Source organism: Paramormyrops kingsleyae, chromosome 18 (assembly GCF_048594095.1).
Source record: "Paramormyrops kingsleyae isolate MSU_618 chromosome 18, PKINGS_0.4, whole genome shotgun sequence".
In the NCBI taxonomy this organism is placed as follows: Eukaryota; Metazoa; Chordata; class Actinopteri; order Osteoglossiformes; family Mormyridae; genus Paramormyrops; species Paramormyrops kingsleyae.
In genome coordinates this window covers 11,234,114-11,260,976 of record NC_132814.1, presented here as the reverse complement: position 1 = coordinate 11,260,976, position 26,863 = coordinate 11,234,114, and the positions used below count along the sequence as shown (strand labels likewise).

Below are 26,863 nucleotides of genomic sequence, written 5' to 3'. Positions count from 1 at the left end.
GAACGAATGTCTCCACAATCTGCTTTTACAGAGAGACTGTTAGTATCCAGATTCACTGCACTTTCTACCAGTTGCAGTTCTATGGCTCATACACGCATCTAAAATTGTTTTGTCCGCCAGATTCGTTGCAACACACCAATAAACCAGGAACAGCAAACAGCAGGTAATGCCGTGGATTTCCTCCTCTCTCCCTTTTGTGCCCTCATCCCAGCATACATTGCGCAATATGCAACACATTCCCTATTTGGCAATTTAGTGGCATGAGCGAAGTGGTGGAATTCAACATGATTACTGTAGAGCAGGGGTCCCCAACTCCAGTCCTGGGGGGCCGGAGCCCTGCACATTTTTGGGTTTCCCCTCATTTAACACACCTGGTTCAGCTCCTTGTGCTATTTACCACACAGCTCTTGAGCTGAATCATTTATGGTGGAACAGGTAAAGAACTAAGCTACACAGGGCTCCGGCCCCCCAGGACTGGAGTTGGGCACCCCTGCTGTAGAGTAACTTGCAAAACAGGCTTAAAGACCGACACAAAAAAGAACCGTGATAATATCGTGGATCATGATCCTTCCTGAAAAAGAATCATGATATGATATTTTTGCTATATCGCCCACCCCCACTTCTGCTTCTGTGCATCACTGGGTTGCACAAACGAGAGGACGGCTCGCTGGCACGCAGACCCATCAGTGATGTGATTACATGCATGTGGGGGTCGCGGCTGAATGAGCAGGGCTGAAGCTAGCCCGCGGGATCTATGCAGCGCTCTGACCTCCGGCAAATACTCCTGACTTCTGCAGACTTAGGATTTTCACCGGACAAACAAGGATCTGATTCAGAGTGACACATCTGTTGTTTTGAGGCAGGAAGACGGCTACATACAGTATGATGTAGGCTATGGGTTGTGAAGTTAACCAGAACTGCTGAGGTAAAACATACAACAATCATCCATCCATCTGTCCGTCCATCCATCCATCTTCTATACCCACTGGTCCTATGCAGGTTCACGGGGGTCCAGAGACTATCCCGGAAATCATAGGCACAAGGCAGAAAACAACCCAGGATGGGGTGCAAGCCCATTGCAGGGCACAGGCAACACCTTACAATAATAAAAATAGAACGAGCAAAAAAAATACCAAGAAGAACGCACTCTATCCGGTCCAGAACAGGGTTACCAGTGAATGTCTGGTCAGACCTGGGTATGGGTATGTAGACCCATCTTGTGAACTACACACCCGCAAGATGGAAACTGGGAGTGCGGTGCAGTGCCATTTGGCAAGCATGAGAGTGAAGTACTCAGAGGGATTAGACCTTGGCAACAGACACTGTCTTTGGGAATGTGGAACACTACCTCTCTGGCAGGGAAGGAGCTGACCCAGTGCGGGAGTAGGATACTGGCTGCAGAGCTGGCCTTGTCCCACACACAGAATGCGCTCTGGAAGCAGACCTCTGCATCGGGGATGTTCCTCATGGTGAATTATCGCAGGTGGGAGTGGGGACATCCACAAGTCCAGGACTGAGGGCTGTGCAGCTGCAGATTTTCCCCGTAGACAAGAGGACTGCAAACGCGAGTCACAGAGAGCCGAACTCTGGCTGCTGTTTGTGAGTATTCACTAAAAAGTGTTCTGGAGGACCCAGCAAGGAAGTTGGTGAGGTGCTCAAAAGGGAACCACCTATGGGAACCATGCATCTGCTGCGAGACTCCAGTGTTCAGATGAGGAATAATGGAGACACTTGGAGCAGCGTGTTTGGGAAAAAAAGCCCTCTCAGATATCAACCAGACTGCTGAGGAGTGGACATCAGTGCAAGCCATGGATTGTCAATGACAAGAGCCATGTTCAAAAAACAGTTCATAATTGTAAACAGCACCAGAACACCTTAGACCAAAGGACAATGATTGACTTAGCGTGTCATCTGGTTTGAGGCTGTGTGTTTTATACCAGTGTTTCTCAACCCGGTCCTCAACCCACCTGCCAGACCGTCCACATTGAACTGTCTATGGGTCCCCATGGACCGGATTGGGAAACACTGTCTTAGACACTTGAGTAAAGAGAGGGGCAGAGCCATCAACTGATCACCACTTGTTGATGAGATGGATGGATTTGCTTTATAGGAAATGTCCAGTTCAACCAGAATGACCCAAATGAGAAGTCGGGTTTGCTCAGAACATCTGACTGAAGCTTCTGTCTGAGGAAAATTCAACCCACACTTCCAGGAAAACATCTCACATGTGCAGAGTGAGGTAGAGGACACTGAGTCTGTCCAAGGCCTCAGTTATCGCAGCAACAGCAAACAGCTGTGGCTCTGGTGGACACTTGTGGTGAAGGAAGTTTTCAATCTAACGAAGCAAATCTTCAAGGCAATGCCTGCACAGGGGTCTCCTGAAACAGGTGAAAGGCAAAAGAAGGCCAGAAGGGCAGCAGTGAAAGCATTTGTCGAAAAAAAATAAATGAGAGGCAGGAGGCAATAGATAGTAACAGAATCAGGTGGCACCAAAGATGTTCTGGGGCCACAGGAGTGAAAAATGGGACATTGCTTATGCCTGGTTCATGCAGATGGTACTGTATCAAGCAGTGGAAAGAATCTGAGAAACTCCTTAACTCAGCAGATATGACCTCTCACCAGGACGCCATCTTGGAAACTTCTGATGAATCAGAGTCTAGCAATTCAGCAGAAGTTGCTACAGTGGTCAGAGGCCTCCATAACAGAAAAGCTGCAGGAATAGTTCAAAGATGCCAAATGAACTAGATGCCGTTGGGGAGACATGGTTGATGTGCTTCAATGTTGCATGAAAAATAGTATCTCTGGACCAGCAAATCGGTTATTATTTTTACAAACGGGGGACCGGAGGGTGTGTCCCAAACAGAAGGGAATGAGACTTCTCAGCCTACTCGAGAAAGATTATGCCAGGGTACCAGAGGGGTGATTCTGCCCCATAGTTGAACCTAGGATTGATGAGGAACAGTGAGGATACTGGCCTGGCTGTGGAACAGAGGGCTAATTCTCATACCCTGCACAGTTATGTAAGGATTCGTGGGAATATGATAACACCATCCGAATATACTTTGAACACTTTGTGGAAGGCATGAGATCATATACCTTGGCACTTGAGATGCTACAGGGATACGGGTTACCAAGGCTGGCACTGTGTGCTATTTGCCCCCTGTTATAAATGCAGTATGAGTTGTGCCAGCACTCTTGGCACTAAATCAATGCTGTTTAGAGTGGGTGTTAGCCTCTGGGCAGAGTATGTCTTGTCTCCACTCCTGTTTGTGATTTGCATGGGCAGGACATCAAGGTGTAGCCATGACCGGAAGGGCGTCCAGTATGGGCGACTATGAGTGACATCCTTGCTATTTGAAGATAATGTCATGCTTTTGCCCTCTACTGATTAAGACCTCCAGCACGTACTTGAGCGATTTGATACTGAGTGTGAAGCAACAGCTGTCAGAATATGGACCATGCGGCAAATCTGTAGCCATGGCACTCTCACAGAAAATAACGAATCGATCCATTCAGGTGAGGGGGGAGAGTCGACGCTTAGTGAAGGAGTTGAAGTATCCCTGGATCATTCTCATCAGCAATGATAAGAAGGATTCTGAGATAGACGGGTAGATTGGTTTGGTTTTGCGGGTTATGAGAATGTCCATGGTGGAGAAACAGGAGATTAGTGGTAAGAAGAGGCTAGCCTCACCTGTGTTTCATGACCTGAGGGTAATGGCCAAACAAGGTCGTGAGTACAAGCAGCCAAAATGGAGTTTCTCTGCAAGGTTTGCTGGACTCCCGGCCCGTGACAGGGTGCGAAGCTGCAGTCCCATCAGGTCAAAAGGAGTCAGCTGAGGTATTCTGTGCGTCTTATAAGGATGCCACCTGGATGGCCTCCAAAGGAAATGTTCCAGGCATGCTTCATTGGCCAGAGGCCCCAGGGAAAAGCCAGAACATGCTGGAGGGGCTATCTTACACCCCTAGAACAAGCTAGAGGCTGTGACCTTGAAAAAAGACTTCGGGTTAGACTAGACTGCCATGCTGCCACCATGATCCACACTGACAAAAAAGGCAGTGGGAAGAGAACGACGGTGATACTGATAATAAGGACTGTTAACCGAAGGGTGGATCACTGAATAGCACTGGTGTCTTATAAGTCCAAGGGTGGGAATTCTGTCCCTACCCTGAGTCTGCATTAGCGTGTTCTCCCTGCTTTGTGACGGTTTCGTTTGGGCACTCTGGTTACGTTGTGTAGTTCAACGTCACGCAGCACAGCCACATAGCAACGTGTGATAGTGAACGTACCAGTGAGTTCAACTGAGATCAACTGGCATCCTGTCCAGCGTGGATCCTGCCTCAGGCTACCTGGGACAGACTGAAAGCCTCCCACAACCGTGTCCCTGAAAAGCTGGGAGGTGCATGCATGAATAATAATAATGATAAGAAGAAGAAGAAGAAGAAGAAGAAGAAGAAGAATGGGACATGCATGTACTGTAGGTGGTGCCACACAAATATACGTGTGTGGGTGTAGCTGAAGACCCATGACTGTCAGACTGTTTCCAGCAGCAAGGTAAATAAACCGCATTTACAAATAGATATGGTTTATTGAACAATAAAACACAAGTGAAAGCACCACCATCCATACCCTCCCTCTCTTTGTTCCCGGTCTAGCAGATTCACAGATAGCAAAGGCCCGTGTTCACACACCCTGTTCAGGTTACACACACGATTCTCCTGTTTGCTACAGCAGGCTTTGTTCAACACCAACGAAATAATGTGGCAGGTGACCAGTGACAGGGACGTAGCCGTTCCTGTATCGCTTTAGACATTATTTACCGACGCCTCCTTATCTCTACTGAGCTCTCACTCTGCTGATTGTACAGCTCTGTGGTCGTTCTCTTCCCATAGCCTGTGGTCAGATCTCTCACCACGGCGTCGTCAGGGTCTCTGTGCCCCCTGCACACGCCGCCCTGATCACTCCTGTTGCCAACCCCTTCCAAGCCTGCCGGTGTCAGTCCTGCCCAACCAGCTTGGAAAAATACCGGCCTGTTTAAGCCCCGTTCTGAACAACACTGGGAAAAGTGCAGCTCCAAGTCTCCAGTGGAAACAAAGTTGTGCTTTTTTTCTTCAGCGACAGAACTTTCCTAATCCTCTACTCCCACCCCACCCTTCGCCGCCCCCGCCTCTGCAAAACCGCCACGGTAACGGCCCCGACCCACACTGCCAGTGGTATGCGCACTCGGGACTCTCCCACACAGGCCCCTTGCACAGGCAGTGCACAAAGGAGACACTGCGGTGCTAATGATGACCTTTCTGCTCCCCAGTCGCTCAGACATGCGGCGCCTGAATTATCAGCCTTCTGCTCCTCATATATTTGAAAAATGAAATGCATCTATTAGAGAAAAGAATAAGGATTTTACTGATCTGTCACTTTTTTCACTCCTTTGTTTGTAAGTGTCTGGCATGTTCTAAAGTGCCTTCTGAACTGCCGGTTCATGGACAGAGAGGTGCAAAGAAGAGAAGGCGGAAAGTTGGACGTGACCAGTGTGCAGTGGTTATGGGCCTTGGAGCTCTTTAATGCTTTTCATTACAATGAGCATTGAACTGTGTGATTTCCCTGCTTTCTGGGTCATCCCCCCAACTCCATCCCTCCCCCCCTCCGTCGCTGACTGTGGAACGTGTGGCATTCAACTCAACCACTGGACAGCCACACCACAGCTCACAGACCCTGAGCACACAGCAACCAGACCCGGAGGCAGAGAGCACTCTCAGATAGATAGATAGGTTTTTAGGAGGTTTAACTGCGGACACAGGGGTTTCCCATTTCGCAACAACACAAAGTAGATGAGTGTAAACTTGCGACATGAACAGAAAACATCTGTTTCACTTTTGCTATGACCACTTCACCTTTTCTAACTGACTCACTAAAATTCGAAGACTTGGTGTGGGCGAATCACAACAGCTAAAATGCCTTTCTGAAGGGACTATCACTAGAAGCTCAGGCTAAGAATTCAGGCCCAGAATGGGGGGGGGGACTGCGTGACAGTCTACGTCGATATGCACCTACAACAGGATGTACGGCAGTGACATCTGAGCGTCTCCGCCGCTGACTGACAAAAACAGGGCAAATCAAAATCTCACTCTCAAAGCCTGTGTTCTTAAATGGAGTCCCAGAAGCAAGGCAAGAAAACACTGGTTTTAAAAACATGTAATTTTGTTGGTATAATTTATAGAACTTTCAAACTAAGATCCAAAACTGTTTTTGAAAAATTGTTCCAAGTACAAAAACTATGCAGTCTTCACACTAAGAATCTGACCTGACACATTAATTTTCAGTGACAAACCCAAGGATAAAAGTGTCTTTCTTTTCAAAGCCATGCTTATTATAATAAATATATTATAATGTTTTATATCCATCCATCTTTCATAACTGCTTATCCAGTGCAGTGTCATATTGAGCCAGGAGACAATGGGCACAAGGCAGGGGACCCATAGATAGTATGAATTGTTTTATATACATAAGATAAAATGTATCATTCAGCTACTGTCAGAAGTATTGAAACACATTTTTGTCAGCTGACTCACTGCCTAAGTAAAAGAGGCTAACACTAACGATTGCAGGCCTGCCGTGACTCTGCTGTACCATACACACACAAGACATTGTTGAAACTTCACTCATTAGCTATGTGTAATAGGTCCATGTAAGCAGGCCTTCATGTAGCCACCGTTGCGGTGAATTTCACAGACGGGACGTGCATGTCTGTGCTTGTTACTTTTCCCTTTTCATTCTCGATGCCAAGGAGATGGCCACTGCAGTGACCACTCCAGGGACCGTTTGTGGGAACTCATGGAAAGTGACCTTAATCACTGTCAAACAGATCTGTTTTTATTTCTCTGGAGGCTGAAAGGGACCCTCTGTCTGACAGGGGGGGGGGGGGGGGCGGGGGTTTCTCATATCTCCTGTAACAAAAGAGTCGTGGTTTTCAAAAAAAAAAAAAAAAGTTTCTTTTTCACGCACACTAAAGCCATAAAACTCAAAATGGGGTTTTTGTGAGCTGTGTTTTACTGGTGCATCAAAAAGGTATTTTTACTGTATACAAGACTACAAAACCAATTATAAGGCACTTGATACCTGTTACACTTGAGTTGTGAAATATGCTGCCACATTGACTTAAAAACACACTTTAGAAGAATTATGAAGACACCATGGAGTTTAAAAAACCATTCAGGTCCTTCTTAACCTTGAGTTATTGTTTTCTTTCCTCTTACAGCAAAAATAATACCTCTGAAAGCTATATCTGTACTCAGTTATGGTCAATACTATCCTTACAGCTAGGGGGGGGGGGGATTTACACTGTCATGCTAACAATATTCAAGAATATGAAATGGAAGGGAAACATCTGTTGAACAAACGTATGTATTAAAATAACTGATTAGTAATTAATGTAATTATCTAACACTGGCAGGGAAGGGGCAGAATAAAACATCCCTAGACAAACCCAGCCCTGTGCCCTATGTTGCCCTGGCAACCCTGACCCTTAACCCGGATAAGCGGCTATAAAATGAATGGGGAGATGGATCCAAAATCAATGTGACTTCATAACATGGGAATGATATCGTGTACAGTGTGTACCTCGAGAAGGTATCAGCAATGCTGGACTAAGGTCATATAGTTCATGCAGCAGTCACGCCAAATGCTAAATATTACCGATTCTTACCCATAAGAGCCTGAAAAAGTTGGCTGTTGAACACGGCAGATACTTTCCCCATATTAATCCGCAGTGATTGTTCCTCTGGGCCGGTGAGGGTGGCCTCGTATTGTTTCAAGAGCTCCACTGCTCTTTTAGTGTCTGTGAAACGAAAAGTATACCCTAAATTTACCCCACAACCTTATTACATTCTCATCGCCAGACATTAAGTTGTAAATATGCATTATACTTCTTCTTAACACTGATCAGGTCTTTAAAATATTCTTTCGTACGATTACGCACATCTTTTATGAGCATCTCCGACTGCGCCATAAATAGAACGACGTGATTGTATTGCATATAGGCTCCTTAGTTCCGTAACACATGGTTCTCAGTAGTTATTTTGTTTTTTTGCGTACTAATAAAAAGTGGGCCGTCATATACCTGGGGGGCATCCCTGTTAGAATACAAGAATAACGCCGTATTGTTGCGCATGTTAAGTCTGCCTGGGGCTGGTGCGCCGAGGGAGGGGGGGACGCGCTTTGTCGCGGTGACGCTTCGGGAGGCGCGCAGATGTTGGGCGAGCTGTCCGTGCGTGCAGGTGTGGGATGGGGGCCGAAGCAAACTCCCCCCCTCCATCAGCTGCCCTAACAGCCATTACCCCGTCCCGAAGTTTGTTCTGTATCGCGCCGCAGAATGAGTAACTTGGGAGGAAGGAGGGAGGGCTCGCGTCACACGGTGAAAAAGAAACTATAAGTACATCGCCCTCATTTACATTTTTTCGAACAAGTGTTACAGATACTCCAGTCAGAGGAATATACAGCCACAATCCGTTAATACGATAGCGCTTTATGTTACAGTTTATCACTCCGAATGAACGATAAAGTATTATATTGGTAATAACCAAGGAGGAAAATGTTGTTTAACTTACCGGTTTTGTGCACCATGTTATATAAAACTTAACGGTTTTTTGTCAACTCCAAAGGATGACGACGGAGGCACATATGGCGCTTAAGCCGTTTTCGTCATACGAGACTATCAAAGCGAACCCCTAACAAACAGAAAGGGGCGCATAACCGGTGGTGGGCGCCGCATGGCCGCGTCCCGCAGCGCTGAGAGCCGGTCACTCTGCGTTTGGGAAGCGCCACCCAGCGCGTCACTGTCAGCCCCCCCCCCCACACACGCCCGCCCGCCTCGGACCCTGACAGGATGAGGGGGGAGGCCCGGCGGCTCCACGTCACTGTCAGCCCCCCCGCCCCGGACCCTAACGGTGTGGAGGTGGGGGTACCCGCCCGCTCCCCGTCACTGTCACCTCCCCGCCTCGGAGCCTGACAGGTTCAGCGGGGAGGGGAACCCGGCGGCTCGTGTCACTGTCAACCACCCACCCCCCCGTCTCGGACCCTGACGATCTGGGGGAGGGGGCGGTGACCGCTTCAAGCCGCGCGCGGGCACCGAAGCCAAAAATGTGTGTTGCTTCAGCTGTACGACTTTCATTTACTAAACGCATCTGATACTTTATTTAACTTGGCCGCAATAGCCTGGCCCGAAGTTCAAGCTGCTTCTCAGTTTAGTTCAAAAATAGGGAATTACAACTTACAGTCGGTGAATGAACCGACCAACTCTGCCACCCAGCGGCCATTAATGTACTTCATGGTACATTTGCGGTTGGGCCATGCAAACCTTATCATTCACACGGCTAAAATAAAGATAGACAAATGACGCAGTGAATAAAGACATTTACCCGATATATTCATGAAGATTCAATTGTCTTTGATTAATTTTTTTAATTCATATATTTGTGTAGTCTGTGGAATATAGAAATACAAAACTTTACATAAGCAAGTTATTAATTTCAATTTTATAAAATTATGAAATTAAAGTCTCAGTTTTAAAGTGGCCATTTTATTAGGCAAACCAGCCTAATAACAGGTAGGAGCACCAGGTCCCCAAGGAACTGTATTCTCAGGAATAGATTCAACAAGGTGTAGGAAACTTACAAAGGTTCGTGCATCACATTGCATACTTAGATTTCCTATTGCGTATTTTCTCCTCATTACCAATGTTTTTTTCATCCTCAGAACAGATGCCAGATCTTTCTTATTTTATCACACCATGCTCTGCTAATTCTAGACAATGTACTGTTCAAAAATCCCAGCATAGTGGCTGTTTCTGAGATGGTGGAACCACAATTGACACAAACAATCATGTATCCCATTCACAATCACCTTATCCCCCGTTTGGAGGAACAGGTCGTTCACATTAATAAGCACTAATAAAGTGGCCACTGGATGTATATTACCAACATCCATGCAAACACATACACTATGTAATTGTTTAAAAAATATGAAGTACAATATTCTTTTTTTTTTTTTTAATAAGCCATAGTGGTAACTAGATTAGTACAGTAGCATTTTCAGTCTCAATCTGGACTACAATGCAGTGACATTTAATCAAAATCACAATGTACAAAAATCACTCTGCCCAAGCAAACCCAGATACAGAAGATCACCACAAGAGGAAAAAGAACTTTTCCACTTTAACTACACTGGTCATTTGTCAGATTTTGGAATTTCACTTTGAGAAACCTGCACTTAAGATGTAATGCAGTTTAAGGGAGACTCATTTCTCTTGATGGTTTATTCTATAGAACAGTCACTATTATGTCTTCTTCCTTAGTGGGGTCATTGTTTTCTCTCTACAAGATGGGATAAAAAAAAGGATGTTATTGCAGAGCCTCTGTACCAGATATGGACAATTTCTCCTTAATTCACATACATTCTTCATTTCAGAATACTACAAAACAGCGACCTCACTTTCGGGTAGTAATATTTCACAGCATCAGACATTTGAAACCCCACAAAGCCTTTATACCGATAACCTACAAATCATTCACAAAACACTCAGCAATGAGGTTCATTTATGAAACAGATGTTCAATGTAGATTTCGTTTACTTTGTTTCCAAACATTATACAGAAAAAGGGGTCAGCTTTTGTCAGTCACAGCTAACGCATAAAGCACAGTATTACTGGCTGTAGTTGTTCACGGGAAGGTAGCGTAGGCTGGCCTTGCCTGGAAGAGGAGCGTGTAGTGCAGGATGAGCTCACGGGTGACGCGAACCATGTCTGCACTCATGGAAAACTCCTGGAACAGCGTGGGGACGAATACCACCGCCAGGTTGTGGGCGGTCATTCGGTTCTCCTGACTGTACAGCTGAACTCTGCAGGTTAACATACCGGCATGGGTACACGTCAGACTTAGAGCGAAGGCCAAAGAGAAACAGCAATTAAAGTCCACTTTAAGCCCTTCTGGAACATCAATGCAGTGCTAAAGGCATAATTAATTGTCCTGGTACCGCATGAACAGGAAGTGAACTGAGCATTCAGTTTCCCCCCCTCAAATTTACTCATTTTATAACCAAACCTCCACTGACTACAATCTCACTTTTCATACTGATGTCTACACACAGACACCAGAGATAGTCACATTTGGATTACATTGTTACAAGTGTGATAACCACAATAAATGGCCTGAACTAACTTAACAAATCCAGTTGCACAAACAGCTGGAAATGTAATCATTGCCCAGGATTCAGGTCAACATACTAATAATTGTAACACTATTACTTAAGGCCACGTTTTTAGTCATTTTTAAACACATTCATAAAAAATAATAATGCATTCATAAAGCATCAACGTGGCTATAAATATTTATAAAAAGGCATGACATTATAGCCATGTTTACTAAGCATTATGACTGCTTTATGAAGCTTATTACAAATCATCCATAATGCTTATACCGACCATTATAATGCATTAAAGTTATCCATAGTGCATTATAGTCGAGAGCTTCATAGAGCATTTTTATGAATATATTTATGAACTACTAAAAACATGGCCTTAAGTAAGGTGTTACCCAAATGATAAATGAGAGATTATTAAACAAAAAAAAACATCACATGTAGAGGTGTCCGCAGAGGGCACTGAGGCTTATTCTGTTGTCTGGTGGCAGCTGGTCCAGCAGTTTGCGGTAAACTTGCAGTCTCTGGGCCTCTTCTGCGACAGCTGGGAGAACAGATAACACAATACGGAAGGAGGTGGGCTTCTTTCAAGCTGCAGGTAGGCATAGTGTCAGGTAGGGAGAGCATAGCCAGCTACTTGTTTCTGGGATGGACTCCATATAAAAGACAGATGGATGGATGGCTGGATGTGGATGGCTGGATGGATTGATTGCTGGGTGGGTGGATGAATGGATTGATTGCTGGATGGATGTGGATGGATGGAGGGATTGATTGCTAGATGGATGTATGGATGGATGGATTGATTGTTGGATGGATGTCTTAATTACTTCAGACTTGATCAGGGAAGCCCATCAGATAATGGCGAGAGCTGTAGCCACTGCTGGCGTTCGCCTTGCCAGACGGCTCCTGATGAAAGCCTAAGGGGCACGAATCCGTATGATACCTGAAGCCTTCACCCAGTGCTCCATGTTCGAGCCCGGGATGAGCACCACCTTCTGGCGGACAAACTGCTTAAGCGCCCCGGCCACGTCCAGCACGCTCAGCTCGTCCGTGTCCAGCCGGGTTTCCTTGGGCGACCGGCTGAGGGCCTCCACCAGCTGGGTGATCTTGGTCACCATGCCACATCGCCGATAGATACCCTCCACCTTTAAGCCTGGAAGCCAAACCATGGAGCTTAAATGGAGAAGTTCCACATGGCCTGAGCTGTAATCTGAGCTGCATTTTGTCTGGCATACGAGTCGGTGCTTATCCATACAATCATCAGGTCTTTAACAACTTTACATGGCTGATTTAAAACTGATAATCTTGATGTCAGCCATGCTTTATTAAACCCCCGATGTCACTGGTCTCTGTGGGCGTTTCCTTGCCCCTTCTGCACCTCACCAGCCAGCCAACATCTGTAAATTCCCTCCTCTGAACACGTCAGCCACAAAAAAGTCCCTCCATCAACATTTAGTTCTCTCTTTTGCCATTATCTGCATTTTCAGTTGTGCTCATGCTGTTGTGGGACCAAGCTATTCTTGGAAAGATCCGGAAATGACCTCGTGCCTTTAAACAACATTTTCTGCCAACTGGTCGTGGTGAGTTACCAGAGATCACTGCATACAACCCATTCCCTTTCTATTGGGCAAGCAGTAGAGCTAGGGGCAGATCTAAACGCCATTTTACACCAATTCCATAAAAAAAATTTTTTGCACAAATAAACTGTATAATCATTCTGAAACTAACAAATGTATTTCTGTCAAAGCTTTCATACCAAATTTGCATTGTCAAGATGTCATTTTTATTTTTTATTTTGAGAGAGCTAGACTGCAGTTCTGCAGACCAATAACCTAAAATAAGTGGCAGACCCAATATTCCTGCTTCCCCTGGCGCTGTCAGCTTTCACACTGAAATGGTGACCCGTGGGAGAGAGATCAGCTCGGTGCATCGCGGGGGTTAGACTGCCGTGCAGAGCCGAGGGCCGGCCGTCCTCACCGTGCACTGTGATGTGCGAGATGCACCTCTCCATGGCCGGTGGCATGGAGCCCACGGCAGAAGCGGGCAGCTGGTACAGCGAGCGGCGATGGGTCTTCTCTTTGCCCAGCAGGGCCACCTTCAGCAGCACGTCCCAGCACTGGCAGGGGGAGTCCATCTCAAACTGGAGGGTCAGGGTCCTGCAGGTGGGACACTCAGAAAAGTCAACAGGGCACATACTGCAGACAGAGGGACACGAGCAACAAACGGGCTTCAAGCAAAATAAAGACTCTGCACACAGGGCGCCATCTTCTGACGGGGCACTGACATAGCAAAATCGCCAGTGCTGCTGAAAGAAGCTTCATCGCTGGCGCCCTCCCCTGGCGGGAGGACCAAAAAGCATAAGTGAGATTGGGCGAGAAGTTTGCCAGGGAGGCGGATGCCAGCAGAGAAACTTGCCAAATGTTTTATTTGCGCTTAATCTAAACCGGGTGTTGCCTTAAACAAAGGTGCACTAAAGAATGTAGATACGTACATTACTGTAAGATTGTTACATTATTTTGATGCATCACTTTGTATTTCACTACTGAATGTAATTCAGCTGATTTCCACAGAGCACATTTTATAACAGTCGCCCCAAAACACGTAACGACGAGCATATTCAGCAGAAACGTTTTCACCCTTCCGGGGTTTTCTTGTCCTCACCTTTTTGCGGTGGCCACTTCAATCGTGTTCTCGGATGCATTCAGTTCTGCAGACAGAAAGCAAAATCAATCAGATTTTTCCCCCTCTGATTCCCTTGACCATATTGACGTCGTTAATCAATCTTGTTTGCTGTAGTCATTAGATGTAAGATATTAGGTATTCAGTGGTCAAATTAAAAACATTCAGCAGAATTTATCCCACGTATGACCTTCAACAAAATGATCTAGCTGTGATTTATGAGACAGCTACAGTAAGGTATTCTTATTAACTCTGTGACTGGCAGAACACAACGCTAGAAACTAGCTAATTTGCTCTTTGACTGATTTTGTAGCTGAACAGTCAAACAGAAGCTTATTGCCGTTTCTGTTTATACTCTGTTTTGTGTCTGGTTCCACACAGGAACATTACCGCCTTTCGCCACCGGAGGCACTCACTGTGGGGCCTGTCTGCAGTCAGTTGCAGCCTGTCCATTGCGCCGTCCTTGTTGTGGTAGACGAGTAGCTCGTCATACCTGAGTGCCACCCAGGCCTCTGAGTGCTGAGGCGAGGTTCCATCCCGCACCAGGACCCGGGACACGGCCTGCACCCCCTGTAGGTCCTCGTCGGAGACGGTCCCCGGCAGGATCACCTTAAGGCCAGAGAACAGGCACAGCTCTCAGTGCCACATTCTCCATCTTTACCAGCCAATTCCACACTTCATCTCACACCATTTCATTGGGTCTCAAAACCATATAGTCCAAAATATAAAAAATAAATAAATAAAAAACCAAATACCCAGTAATACCCTAAAGCACTGGGTCCCCAAACTTCGGTTTCAGCACATGACCCCTAAAATAAAGTCTCACAACCATTTTGCGGGGTTCCCATGTTAAATGTCACCCATCACATTTTTCAATCTTCATTAACATATTCTATGACCTTCATGACCTTCCCACCGGTCTCTCACTGACGTAAACCATCCCAAAACACATTTCAACCTGTCATGTTATGGAACAGCATAAACATACACACAGTCCAGGATGTCTCCGTTTGACTCTATAATTACGGTACCTTCAGAATGTGCGTCAGGTGTGACAGCAGATCCTGCCGTGTGTCAGCACTGCACAGGAGCTTGTCAGTCAGCGTCAGCACCTCAAACTCATTGGTCGGTCTACGGAAGGCGACATCGTGATACGGTTACTAGGTGTCACGCTGACTTTTAGGTAGACACAGTTAAAATGATATTTATGCCTGACTGTTCCATTGATGCAGTTAACCTCTTCTTACCCAGAAGAGCAGTCAAAGACCGAGACGACCTCCTTCAGGTCCATGACATCGCAGGCGGCGGAGTCGTTCTCCTGGGAGAACAGGAAGCGGTCGTCCTCCAGCTTCCCGTGGAGTTCCTCTTCTCCTGAAGAAAGACCAGACTGATGTCTGCCCTAAGATAACTAAATTCACAGAAGCTTGGATTTACAACCTAAAGTCTGAGAAGTGGTCCAGTTTTATTACTTTTAAATTGGACCGTAAAATATCCAGTTTCAGGTCTTTGATAACAGCCTTTAAGTCAGTGGCTTATATCGCTGTCATCACTGCAGAACACATACAAGGAAAACAACATCATAATCTGTGCGGGGGGACGGGGACGTTTTCCTTGGATTTTTTATTTTTTTTTTAAAAAGCTTGAGAAGCAGCGCTTTAAGCGATTAAGGCTGATGCCATTACTTTACAGTCAGCCCCGTGAACAGAAGGGTTTCTCATAAGGGGATTTCGGTGGGTGGGACCATCATGCACTGGCAACCTGCAGCCGGCCTCACTGATTCCTCAATGGTTCACACCAAGCCGTCACTGTGAGCGCATAGCCTCACCCCCACCCCCCCAGAGAATTTAAAGCTTAATCCCTCCCATCACCAGCACAAGGTTTTGTAGAGTTACCTGCACTGAAAACTACACTGAAATATATGCAGGTGTGAACAAGCAAGTGAAAATGCAACTGTAACATTTTAAAAAACCTCACCACAACCATGCCCTAGTACTGGACGCAAAGTCCCTTAGATATTACCTGAAGAGGCTAAATCCATCGAGCGGGATTGTTTGCATAACTTCTTAGAAAAGGTTGGAATCTCTGCAGGAACAAGGAAAGTGACGAAACACAAATGAGTATCAGCATTACTGATGTCCTGAACAATAATAATTGAAAAAATATTAAGTATTGCCAACAGGTATAAAGTAACGCAGAGTTAAATAAATAAATGGCTGAGGGCTTATTTTTCCCCTGGGTAGGCTTGTTTAAATATTGCAACACTGTAACAGAGATATAGGCAGCAGTACCTGTGAACTCATTGTGCCGCAGAAGCTCTGTCTGCAAAGCCTGTCCCGCGTTCTCAGCCAGCGAGATGGGGGAGGGGAATTTGGGGTCGCACGACTGGCACTGGACGCGAGCTCCGGACGCCAGCAGCGATAAGGTCTCTGGCACGTCTGGGCCGCGCACCACCTCGCACAGCCTCTGCAACAGGGAGGGGCACGCCGGTTACCATCCGCCGCGGCTTTCCCGAGCACGAGCCGTTTCGCCGGAAATGCGGCGGCACTCAGTCACAAGGCTGTTTGCAGAAGTGATGAATAAGCAAATGAGTCAGTTAATATTTTTGAAACATGTTGGAAATCTCAACCTTTCAGCTCCTATCTCATGAACTGAACAATATGAGTAGAGTATAAACCTCATTCTGGCCGTACCACACGGCTGCTTTTTAGGGTATACTAATGGCATTGGCATAAAGAATCTTCTTTTATAACTTACATTTTTAAAAACCCAGATAAATTTAACAGACTGACTGTGTTCCGATCTCAGAGAGCCAAGGAGAGTGACAAAGACGTTTTGAAAGTGAAGTGACCTGTTAACGCGTCAGTGTATAAAACCCACTGTCGCCTATTAACATTCTGCTTCGAACCTCATACCGCACTATACTTTCACTACGCTGACACTTCCCGGACTCCTGTGGCATTTTCTTCCTCGGAGAACCGTTTATTCGTCTTTATACCCGCTTTATTCTTTATTCATTTTACGCATGATTTATTTAGCAAACGCTTCTGTCCAAAGCGACGTACAACTGAGGCAAACTACAACACAAACAAACAGCTATCATGGTGTCCATTAGGCATTAGTGCGGCTCGGCTGAGCTCCCAGGTGTGAGCAGGAGCTACACAACAGCTTCTAACAAAGCAGGAACCTAAGAAGACAAACGTAAAAAGGAACAGGCAAAGTGCCACACAGCGCATACAGGGAACAGAGTGGTGAACTTTGTGCCAGGATGTATAGTTTATAACATACATATCACTGGCAAACTGTGATAAACCTGTATTATTATCAGTTTTGACCAAATAAGTCTTTTTGCAAATCAAACTCCCTGACGACCAGCATTTGCAGGCGGTGGCGAGTGGCTCAGTGTCTGATCGGAAAATGTCTGTGGGCCCTTGAGCAAGGCCCTTAGCCCCCAGCTCCAGGGCCACCGCTTACAGTGACCCCTAAGCGACAGACAGACAGACAGACAGACACAGACAGACAGACAGACACAGACAGACAGACAGACAGAGACAGACAGACAGACAGAGACAGACAGACAGACAGAGACAGACACAGACAGACAGACACAGACAGAGACAGACAGACAGACACAGACACAGACACAGACACACAGACAGACAGACAGACAGAGACAGACACACAGACAGACAGACAGACAGAGACAGACAGAGACAGACAGACAGACACAGACAGACAGACAGACAGATTACACGATTAGACGACACAGGCACCTGGTTCAGCAGCTTCAAGCTGGAGGCCAGAGGGTGGGGCCGCTTATAGCGCCCCCTGCAGTACTTGGCTTTGGTGAAGGCGGCGCGCTGGTTTGGGGAGGAGTCCGGCTGTATCTGCTCTGCGGCCGGCACGCTGTAGCCCCAAACGTCATTGGCAGCCTTGTTCCCGTACTGCATAAACAGCTGAAAGCGGCGAGATGAAAAGATTTAAAACAATAAAGAGGAACGTGACTGAAAAGCAGGGACGACGGCAACTCAGAAAGACGCCAAATCAAAAGGTAGGTCAAGTCAAGTCAAGGGCGCTGTATTATTACACCAGCTGTACTTACTAGGGTTGTAACGGGACTCAAATTCATCATGTACCGTTCGGTTACATCATTTTCGGTTCAAAATGAATCCATACATTTATTCATACGGACGGAACCTAAATTCAGAAGTAGAGGCTCTACGCGTAAAACATCATGGTAATTGCGGCTGTGAATTCGTTAAGGCCAATGGTGGTTACAGCCAGTCGTAATCGGTGGTTTGGGAACCTTTTGGTTTCCCAGTAAACTACACCAACACTGGAGAGAGAGTAGCTGGTAAAACCAAGGCAGTCTGTCGACTCTGTTAATGCTGAGCTTGGATATGTTGCTGGAAACACATCCAACATGCGAACTCATCTGGGAAGTCATGAAGCGAGTGTCTACGACCAGAGCAGAGCAGAATCAGGGTTCGGGTTAAAAAAAAAATAATAATAAAAAATAAATAAATAAATAAATAAAAACACACTACGACTATACGGCTACGATCATCACGACAGATCATCAATAGCAGAAAACACAAGATTTAGTTCATTACCTTTGCAATGTGCAAATAAGGGTGTCTCAGATTTCGTTATTCAGACACGTCAACAGACACACAGCACTGCCTTTTGTTTACAGCAGTTCCAAATTGTGTTTTGTTTGTAATTTTAATAATGACTTGAAAACAAATTTTGATTTCCCTGCTGCACTGGAATTGCACCAAAACGTGAACCCCAAACCCCCAGGACCACAGTATGAGATCCAAACAGCCAGTAACGAGGGGAGGGATTCCACAGCACGTGGGGGCTTATGTGGATGGTGCATGGGCTCCCCCACCTGAATCAGAGGATTCGTCCACACTTTACTGTCCATCTTCAGGCTGCGCACTTTGGACACGTTAATCCCCAGAGACCGGTGCTGACCTGCAAACCACAAGCATGCATCAGAAGAGCATTTAAAGGCTTTAGGAGGCAAAGACCGAACAGCATGCAGGCTGCTTCTCCCTGGGCTTGTGGGGGGGGGGGGCTGACCAGCGCATGCATCACAGATGACCACCAGCAGGTTGACGGACGCCCATTCGGGGCTGGCCGCTCCACAGTCAGCGCAGACTTTGTTGGCAGGGTTGACCCAGAGGCGACGCGCCACCTCACTGCAGGACAGGGCACTGCGGATGCCCTGCATCAGGGAGTCCAGCCACACATTCAGGTCCTTGGAGGAATCTGCAGAGAAGCTGGGAGGCAGATACAGGCCTGACTACATTTCCCAGAAAGCCCCACTGTGTGTCAAGCCGTTCTCCATATATACTGACATCTGTATCGCTTTAAATACTTCAAAACTGGAAACGTTACAGTGCTGTGTAAAAGTCTAACTAATAAATACCACATCAAGTAAATTAAGTTAAGCGAGTTGGTGGTGAAATGTAACAAATACATGGAATGGCTGAGGTGCCCCTAAGGAGAGGTTTGGGAACTGAAGCGGAGTTCATCTAGATATCCAGCAAGATATCAGTAACTTTTTTGAAAACACAAGAAATCATTATTGTGTCACTATTGATTTCATATATTCTAATAATGAACTGCATTTTTTCTAAGTAAACATGCACTTCCTACCTCGATAAATAGCTTTAAACATTTCCTTTGATGGCTATGAAGTTCTGCAAAGCACTGTAACTCCCTATTCACGCAGCCGAGATAGAGACCCATGGATCTGCCTGAATGCGGATCTACTGGGCGGACAGACCCACTACAGCTTAAAGAGGGAAGCGGCTGATGGAATCTCACTTGAACGTCCTGTATGGTGTTATGAGGCAGAAGCTGTGACGACCGGTCGGCTTCACCGATGCCACGTTCATGGACACGCAGGTCATCCCCACGCCGGAGCCAAAATCCTGCAGGTGAGAAAGACACACGGGAGTAACACCCAGCGGACATACTGCCTACCCCTGACACAGCACACGGGAGTAACACCCTGCGGACATACTGCCTACCCCTGACACAGCACACGGGAGTAACACCCAGCGGGCATACTGCCTACCCCTGACACAGCACACGGGAGTAACACCCAGCGGACATACTGCCTACCCCTGACACAGCACACGGGAGTAACACCCAGCGGACATACTGCCTACCCCTGACACAGCACACGGGAGTAACACCCAGCGGGCATACTGCCTACCCCTGACACAGCACACGGGAGTAACACCCTGCGGACATACTGCCTACCCCTGACACAGCACACGGGAGTAACACCCTCCGGACATACTGCCTACCCCTGACACAGCACACGGGAGTAACACCCTGCGGACATACTGCCTACCCCTGACACAGCACACGGGAGTAACACCCAGCGGGCATACTGCCTACCCCTGACACAGCACACGGGAGTAACACCCAGCGGACATACTGCCTACCCCTGACACAGCACACGGGAGTAACACCCAGCGGACATACTGCCTACCCCTGACACAGCACACGGGAGTAACACCCAGCGGACATACTGCCTACCCCTGACACAGCACACGGGAGTAACACCCAGCGGACATACTGCCTACCCCTGACACAGCACACGGGAGTAACACCCTGCGGACATACTGCCTACCCCTGACACAGCACACGGGAGTAACACCCTGCGGACATACTGCCTACCCCTGACACAGCACACGGGAGTAACACCCAGCGGACATACTGCCTACCCCTGACACAGCACACGGGAGTAACACCCAGCGGGCATACTGCCTACCCCTGACACAGCACACGGGAGTAACACCCAGCGGACATACTGCCTACCCCTGACACAGCACACGGGAGTAACACCCAGCGGACATACTGCCTACCCCTGACACAGCACACGGGAGTAACACCCTGCGGACATACTGCCTACCCCTGACACAGCACACGGGAGAAACACCCAGCGGACATACTGCCTACCCCTGACACAGCACACGGGAGTAACACCCAGCGGGCATACTGCCTACCCCTGACACAGCACACGGGAGTAACACCCTGCGGACATACTGCCTACCCCTGACACAGCACACGGGAGTAACACCCTCCGGACATACTGCCTACCCCTGACACAGCACACGGGAGTAACACCCTGCGGACATACTGCCTACCCCTGACACAGCACACGGGAGTAACACCCAGCGGACATACTGCCTACCCCTGACACAGCACACGGGAGTAACACCCTGCGGACATACTGCCTACCCCTGACACAGCACACGGGAGTAACACCCAGCGGACATACTGCCTACCCCTGACACAGCACACGGGAGTAACACCCTGCGGACATACTGCCTACCCCTGACACAGCACACGGGAGTAACACCCAGCGGACATACTGCCTACCCCTGACACAGCACACGGGAGTAACACCCAGCGGGCATACTGCCTACCCCTGACACAGCACACGGGAGTAACACCCTGCGGACATACTGCCTACCCCTGACACAGCACACGGGAGTAACACCCAGCGGACATACTGCCTACCCCTGACACAGCACACGGGAGTAACACCGTGCGGACATACTGCCTACCCCTGACACAGCACACGGGAGTAACACCGTGCGGACATACTGCCTACCCCAGGCACAGCACACGGGAGTAACACCGTGCGGACATACTGCCTACCCCTGACACAGCACACGGGAGTAACACCCAGCAGGCATACTGCCTACCCCTGACACAGCACACGGGAGTAACACCCAGCGGGCATACTGCCTACCCCTGACACAGCACACGGGAGTAACACCCTGCGGACATACTGCCTACCCCTGACACAGCACACGGGAGTAACACCCTGCGGACATACTGCCTACCCCTGACACAGCACACGGGAGTAACACCCAGCGGGCATACTGCCTACCCCTGACACAGCACACGGGAGTAACACCCAGCGGACATACTGCCTACCCCTGACACAGCACACGGGAGTAACACCCTGCGGACATAATGCCTACCCCTGACACAGCACACGGGAGTAACACCCAGCGGGCATACTGCCTACCCCTGACACAGCACACGGGAGTAACACCCTGCGGACATACTGCCTACCCCTGACACAGCACACGGGAGTAACACCCTGCGGACATACTGCCTACCCCTGACACAGCACACGGGAGTAACACCCTGCGGACATACTGCCTACCCCTGACACAGCACACGGGAGTAACACCCTGCGGACATACTGCCTACCCCTGACACAGCACACGGGAGTAACACCCAGCGGGCATACTGCCTACCCCTGACACAGCACACGGGAGTAACACCCTGCGGACATACTGCCTACCCCTGACACAGCACACGGGAGTAACACCCTGCGGACATACTGCCTACCCCTGACACAGCACACGGGAGTAACACCCTGCGGACATACTGCCTACACCTGACACAGCACACGGGAGTAACACCCAGCGGACATACTGCCTACCCCTGACACAGCACACGGGAGTAACACCCTGCGGGCATACTGCCTACCCCTGACAGACCTACTTTTGACACTTCTTCGTGGTTTAACCAAGACGACAGCACACTTTACACCCTAATTCACAAACTGGAATTTCACAGCTAGAGAGGAGCATCAAGCACAGTCAGGTTCCCATTATGGTGAAGTGAATCCTAAATTCCATCCATTTTCCGTCCACATAGCCAATACAGAGCTGTGGCAGAGCCTGAGCATGAGGCAGGGGTAAGGCCTGGACTCAGACCTAACCCTAACCTTAACCTCTAAATAGAGGTAAATAAGCAAATGCTACCCTGCTTTTTGAACTGCAGTCAGGAGCCAGGGACTGTATCACAGAAAGAGATCTGTTAGCTAACTGTCGGATTTAAGGTAGCCCAGGTTAAATGGGCTTTATCTTCATTCACTTACGTTTAACCCAGACTACCTTAAATCCATCGTAGCGTCTATGCTAGCTGTGCCGCACCTCTTTGCTGTGGTAGATCCACAGGTTGTGTCCGCAGAGGGCAGCGTACACCTTGCCGCGCGGCTCCTTCATGCTGAGCGGGCCTTGCTGCTCGGGTGGTGCGGGGAAGTCCTGTCCCCGAGCAGCGAGGAGGGAGCTCACCCAGCCGTCCTGCACCACTGTGTGTGTGGGGGGGGGGGGGTGCATTTTAGTGACTTAGAACGAGACAAAGAGAAGCCGTGAGGAGAGGCGTCCGGCGCATCCCACCTCGACTGTGCGCCATGAACTCAATATGCTTCTTCTGGAAGTAGATGCAGAAACGGCCCTGCTCCTGCACCCGGACGTTGGTGATGCTGGAGACGTGGAACACCACCTCGGTGAACTTGTCCTGAGGAGCACAGGTCAAGGCAAAGTCACCTCAAAGCTTCTTTACGGTCACCTTTGGCTGTGTGCCCCGAGGGCGACACGAGATCAGTAAAAGTGCAAGAAAATACTGATAAAAACCAAGATAAATGTGAACAGGAAAGGCATTTAAATACTGACAATACGACATTAGTTTTTTTTTGGGGGGGGGGGGGTACTCCCTTCAGGAGGTAAGCAAAGGGGAGCAAAGACGAGGTTTGACAAAGAGCAGGATGGTCCCAGAATTACACAAATGAAAACGTGAAGATGAATCATTCAGAAGACTTACAGTACGCTTCTTCCAGAGACACATAATCTGTCCGTCCAGCGTCGCCCACAGTACGTGGTGCCTGCAGACGGGCAGACAAGAAAGGAGGTAAGTAAAAGTACGAAATTTAAGATGTTACTTCGTGTCACAGAGAAGTAACACACTGTTTAGTATGTTGTGAAAAGGTGTTAGGCATAGAAAATTATGTTTTAATGACCATCCGATATGCCACTTGTTTTTTATTGTGTTACTCTTAGTTTGCATGTGTTCTAATGTTAAACTTTGTTTGCTTTTTTTTTTTTTTAGCAAATATGCACTTACTACCCAGATAAATAGATTTGAACACCTTCTCTGATGGTCTAAGACAGGGGTGGGCAATCTTATCCGCAAAAGGGCCGGTGTGTACGCAGGTTTTTGGGATAACCTGTAGGTCAGCTGTTCAAACCCAGGTGTGAGGACTCTTCAGCCAATCAGTCCTCTAATTAGTAATCTAATTAGGGAGCTGCGTCGAAAACCTACACACACAGCGGCCCTTTGCGGATTAGATTGCCCACCCCTGTTCTAAGACATTCACTCAGTGCCGTATGCGCTGTGGTAATAACTCAGCGCAATAACTCCACACTGTAGGGGGCGCTATACCTGCGACCTTGCCACACATCCAGCCAGCTAGAGCGTGACACCACATTCTCCCCGGAAGACCCCTCGCCAGAATGGGGACCCCCACTGGAGACGGCACTTTGCTTCTTCCTGCTTACTCGAATGGTGGCAACACTATGGGATTGGAAACACACACACACACATTATTAATAACAGCAACAATAATAATTATTATTATTATAACATTTTCTTTACACCCCCACCCACTTGCTCTCTGTTAGTGAAAGCAAGCTGGCCACAAAGGGCAGCCACCCATAGCAGCACCCAGGGAGCAGGGGGTTAAGGAGGGGGATGGGGTCCCCATCAGGGTCTAGGTTCCTCTCAAGGTTTCTTCCTGCTAGAGGGAGTTTTTCCCCTTGCCACTGTCGCCTCAGGCTTGCTTGGTGGGGTTCTGGCCAGTTAAATGTAAAGTGCTTTGTGACAATGACTGTTGTTAAAAGCGCTATATAAATAAAATTGAATTGAATTAAGGACCTTGCTGAAGGACCCTCAGATGTGGGCTGGGCTCGAGCTAACGAGCTTATAATTACAGGCACAGAGCCTTAGCCCACTGAGCCACACACCATCTTGTCAGAATACACAGAGCATCCCCTCACTCATTCTTGTATGAAGCATCACCAGTGTTTTAATAAACACATAAATAAGTAGCCCACTGCACAGATTAACTGCCACACTGCCCAGTGACCGTCCTTGTGAACGATACATCGTCTTGGCTTTTTTAGTCTATGCCAAAACAATTACTAGACTGCTTGAAAGAAGGATGGTCAGTTTGCCCTCCTAATGCTGGTCTGTCTACCCTGCCTTTTATCTCCTGCCTATAGCGAAACGTTCCTGCGCCTCGGTGCGCCGACAGCGGCTTTCTGCACGTACCGGGGCAGCCGCTGCTTCGCAGGCTTGGTCTGCAGAACCAAAAACTCCTTGCGTGGTTGGGGGGGAAGCTCTTCACTCACAGTGTGGACCATCTCACCAGGCACTTGGGGCACAGAGCTAAGGCAGACAGACAGCAGTTCAAAGCTGGATTTAAACAGCAACATCATCTCTTTCCTGTGAACCGACCCCCCCCCTTCCCCATCTTCCCGAAAAAAGTAGTTAAAAAATTACCATAATGTATGTATAGTAACACCCCATGAATTACACAACCTGTTCATGTGCTACAAAGGCTAGGATTAAAAAAAAAATAACTTGCATGAAATACTGATTACAAAATATGAATTTGCGAATTGTGCAATACTGGATAGCTGTTATTTGAGAAATGCTACAGGATGAGTTCTGTGTCACACTTGTGTGCCATGCGTCTCATCCTCAGGAGGACCTGGACACTAACACTCACTTGTTAGTAGTAGAAGATTCGTCTTGAAGCTTTGGGACAGGAGGCGGATCCTGCGATTCGTCTTCTGCCGATGAGTCGTCCGCAGGTTCTGTAGCCCAGTCAGCCAAGCTTTTGAGGATGGAGTCCAATTTTTCAGTAGGACTCAGCGGAGGAGTAGCAGAGCAGGGGTCCAGGCAGCCATGGCTGGGCTCAGCAAAGTCTGCCTGGGCTTTGGTTCCCGCAGCAGAGTTTTCTGGAAGGTCCCATACAGCCAAGTCGGCATCCTGCCGTGAACTCGAGGAGCTTTGATCACAGCTCTCCTCCAGCGTCGGCTGGCTTGAAGCAGCACAGGTCGCCTGGTCATCTGTACCGTTAATTAAGCCAGTCCTGTCTTTGGTTTCATCAGTAGGACAGTTGCTACCGGAACCACCTGGGATCACAGCTGATTTAAGATCTTCTCCAACTGAAGCAGGTGGACCTGTGGGTGCATCAAGATGATGGAGAGCACTCAATAATCAAAGCACTTACAGGGCTCGCTGCACTGGGACACCACAGGGCTCACTATTAGCACCTCAACATATGAGGTGTTTAACACCAGCCGTAATGATATTGCTGATGAAATTTCAATTCATGGCCACAATGTGAATGACATTCATCTTCAAGGTTTCCCAGTAAAGCATTCAGAATACTAAAAATATTTTGCTTATGTGTTAAACCCAGAATGACCTTTCAGGGATGCGAACCTCTGACCTGTCTCTCAAAGCCCATATATCAGTAGCGTGTCGCTTAACATGCTCACAAACACCCGCCCTGCCCACCTGCAGCGCCGCAGTCCGGGCTTCCTTGCCGGTCAGACTGATTCTCATCTGGCACATTATTTGCGGAAACGCTAAATAGGAAAAAAGGTATTAAGCAAGTAGCAAGACTGCAAGAAAGTAAGCTTTACTGTATATACAGTATTAGAAATGAGCGCGACTCACCTGTCCGGAGGCGGCTGGTTTAGAAGCAGCTTGTGCCGGATGCGCGGCTTGGGCACAGGCGGGGCCTGGGTGCTGATTGTGTCCGACATGCTGGGAAAAATCACAACTGCGAAAGAAACCGGCCACAGTGACTGATAATGTCACTGACTCAATAAGCAGGTGGGACTGTTCAACAAAAAGGGGGAAACAGCTTTTTGCGATGTTCAAAAGGCCACAAGATCACGGAAACGGCTTGTAAATAAGGTGAAATACATTAGTTCCTATCGCACGTATTCGTGCCAATTATAAACTTTTCCCCTTTTCCCTAGAATGCGGAATCGGCCGCAATAGTAAAGCCTACGGCGTTTCCAAATCTCATACGAGTATCCGTAAACACAATGGCTATAAGTATGAACCCGGCGAGAGGTATAAAACAAACAA

At 47.9% G+C, this 26,863-nt stretch overlaps 2 protein-coding genes across 5 annotated transcripts in view; both read right to left on the bottom strand.

Moving 5' to 3' along the window:
- Nucleotides 1-8,817, bottom strand: part of LOC111837980 (disks large homolog 3-like) — an 88,485-nt gene extending 79,668 nt beyond the window's left edge. For 2 of the 4 annotated variants that reach the window (XM_023800478.2, XM_023800486.2), the window contains exons 1-2: nucleotides 8,602-8,817; nucleotides 7,701-7,832 (exon numbers count right to left, since the gene is read on the bottom strand). In XM_023800478.2, coding sequence (XP_023656246.1) covers nucleotides 7,701-7,832; nucleotides 8,602-8,617 — 148 coding nt within the window. In that variant the 5' untranslated portion in view covers nucleotides 8,618-8,817. The remainder of the gene's footprint in view (nucleotides 1-7,700; nucleotides 7,833-8,601) is intronic. The other 2 variants (XM_023800489.2, XM_023800487.2) reach the window with 2 other exon arrangements.
- A 602-nt stretch (nucleotides 8,818-9,419) lies between these two features.
- Nucleotides 9,420-26,549, bottom strand: LOC111838049 (arf-GAP with Rho-GAP domain, ANK repeat and PH domain-containing protein 1). Its single transcript, XM_023800616.2, has 23 exons — nucleotides 26,444-26,549; nucleotides 26,282-26,352; nucleotides 25,485-25,941; nucleotides 25,025-25,141; nucleotides 24,137-24,268; nucleotides 23,519-23,579; nucleotides 23,095-23,215; nucleotides 22,849-23,006; nucleotides 19,703-19,809; nucleotides 18,953-19,152; nucleotides 18,759-18,844; nucleotides 17,638-17,820; nucleotides 16,156-16,330; nucleotides 15,887-15,949; nucleotides 15,115-15,238; nucleotides 14,899-14,998; nucleotides 14,284-14,476; nucleotides 13,850-13,895; nucleotides 13,166-13,344; nucleotides 12,132-12,341; nucleotides 11,627-11,732; nucleotides 10,741-10,888; nucleotides 9,420-10,365 (listed from the first exon to the last, which is right to left on the bottom strand). The coding sequence occupies exons 1-23, from the start codon at nucleotides 26,530-26,532 to the stop codon at nucleotides 10,312-10,314; spliced, it is 3,180 nt and encodes a 1,059-aa protein (XP_023656384.2). The 5' UTR covers nucleotides 26,533-26,549; the 3' UTR covers nucleotides 9,420-10,311.
- Nucleotides 26,550-26,863: the final 314 nt, after the last annotated feature.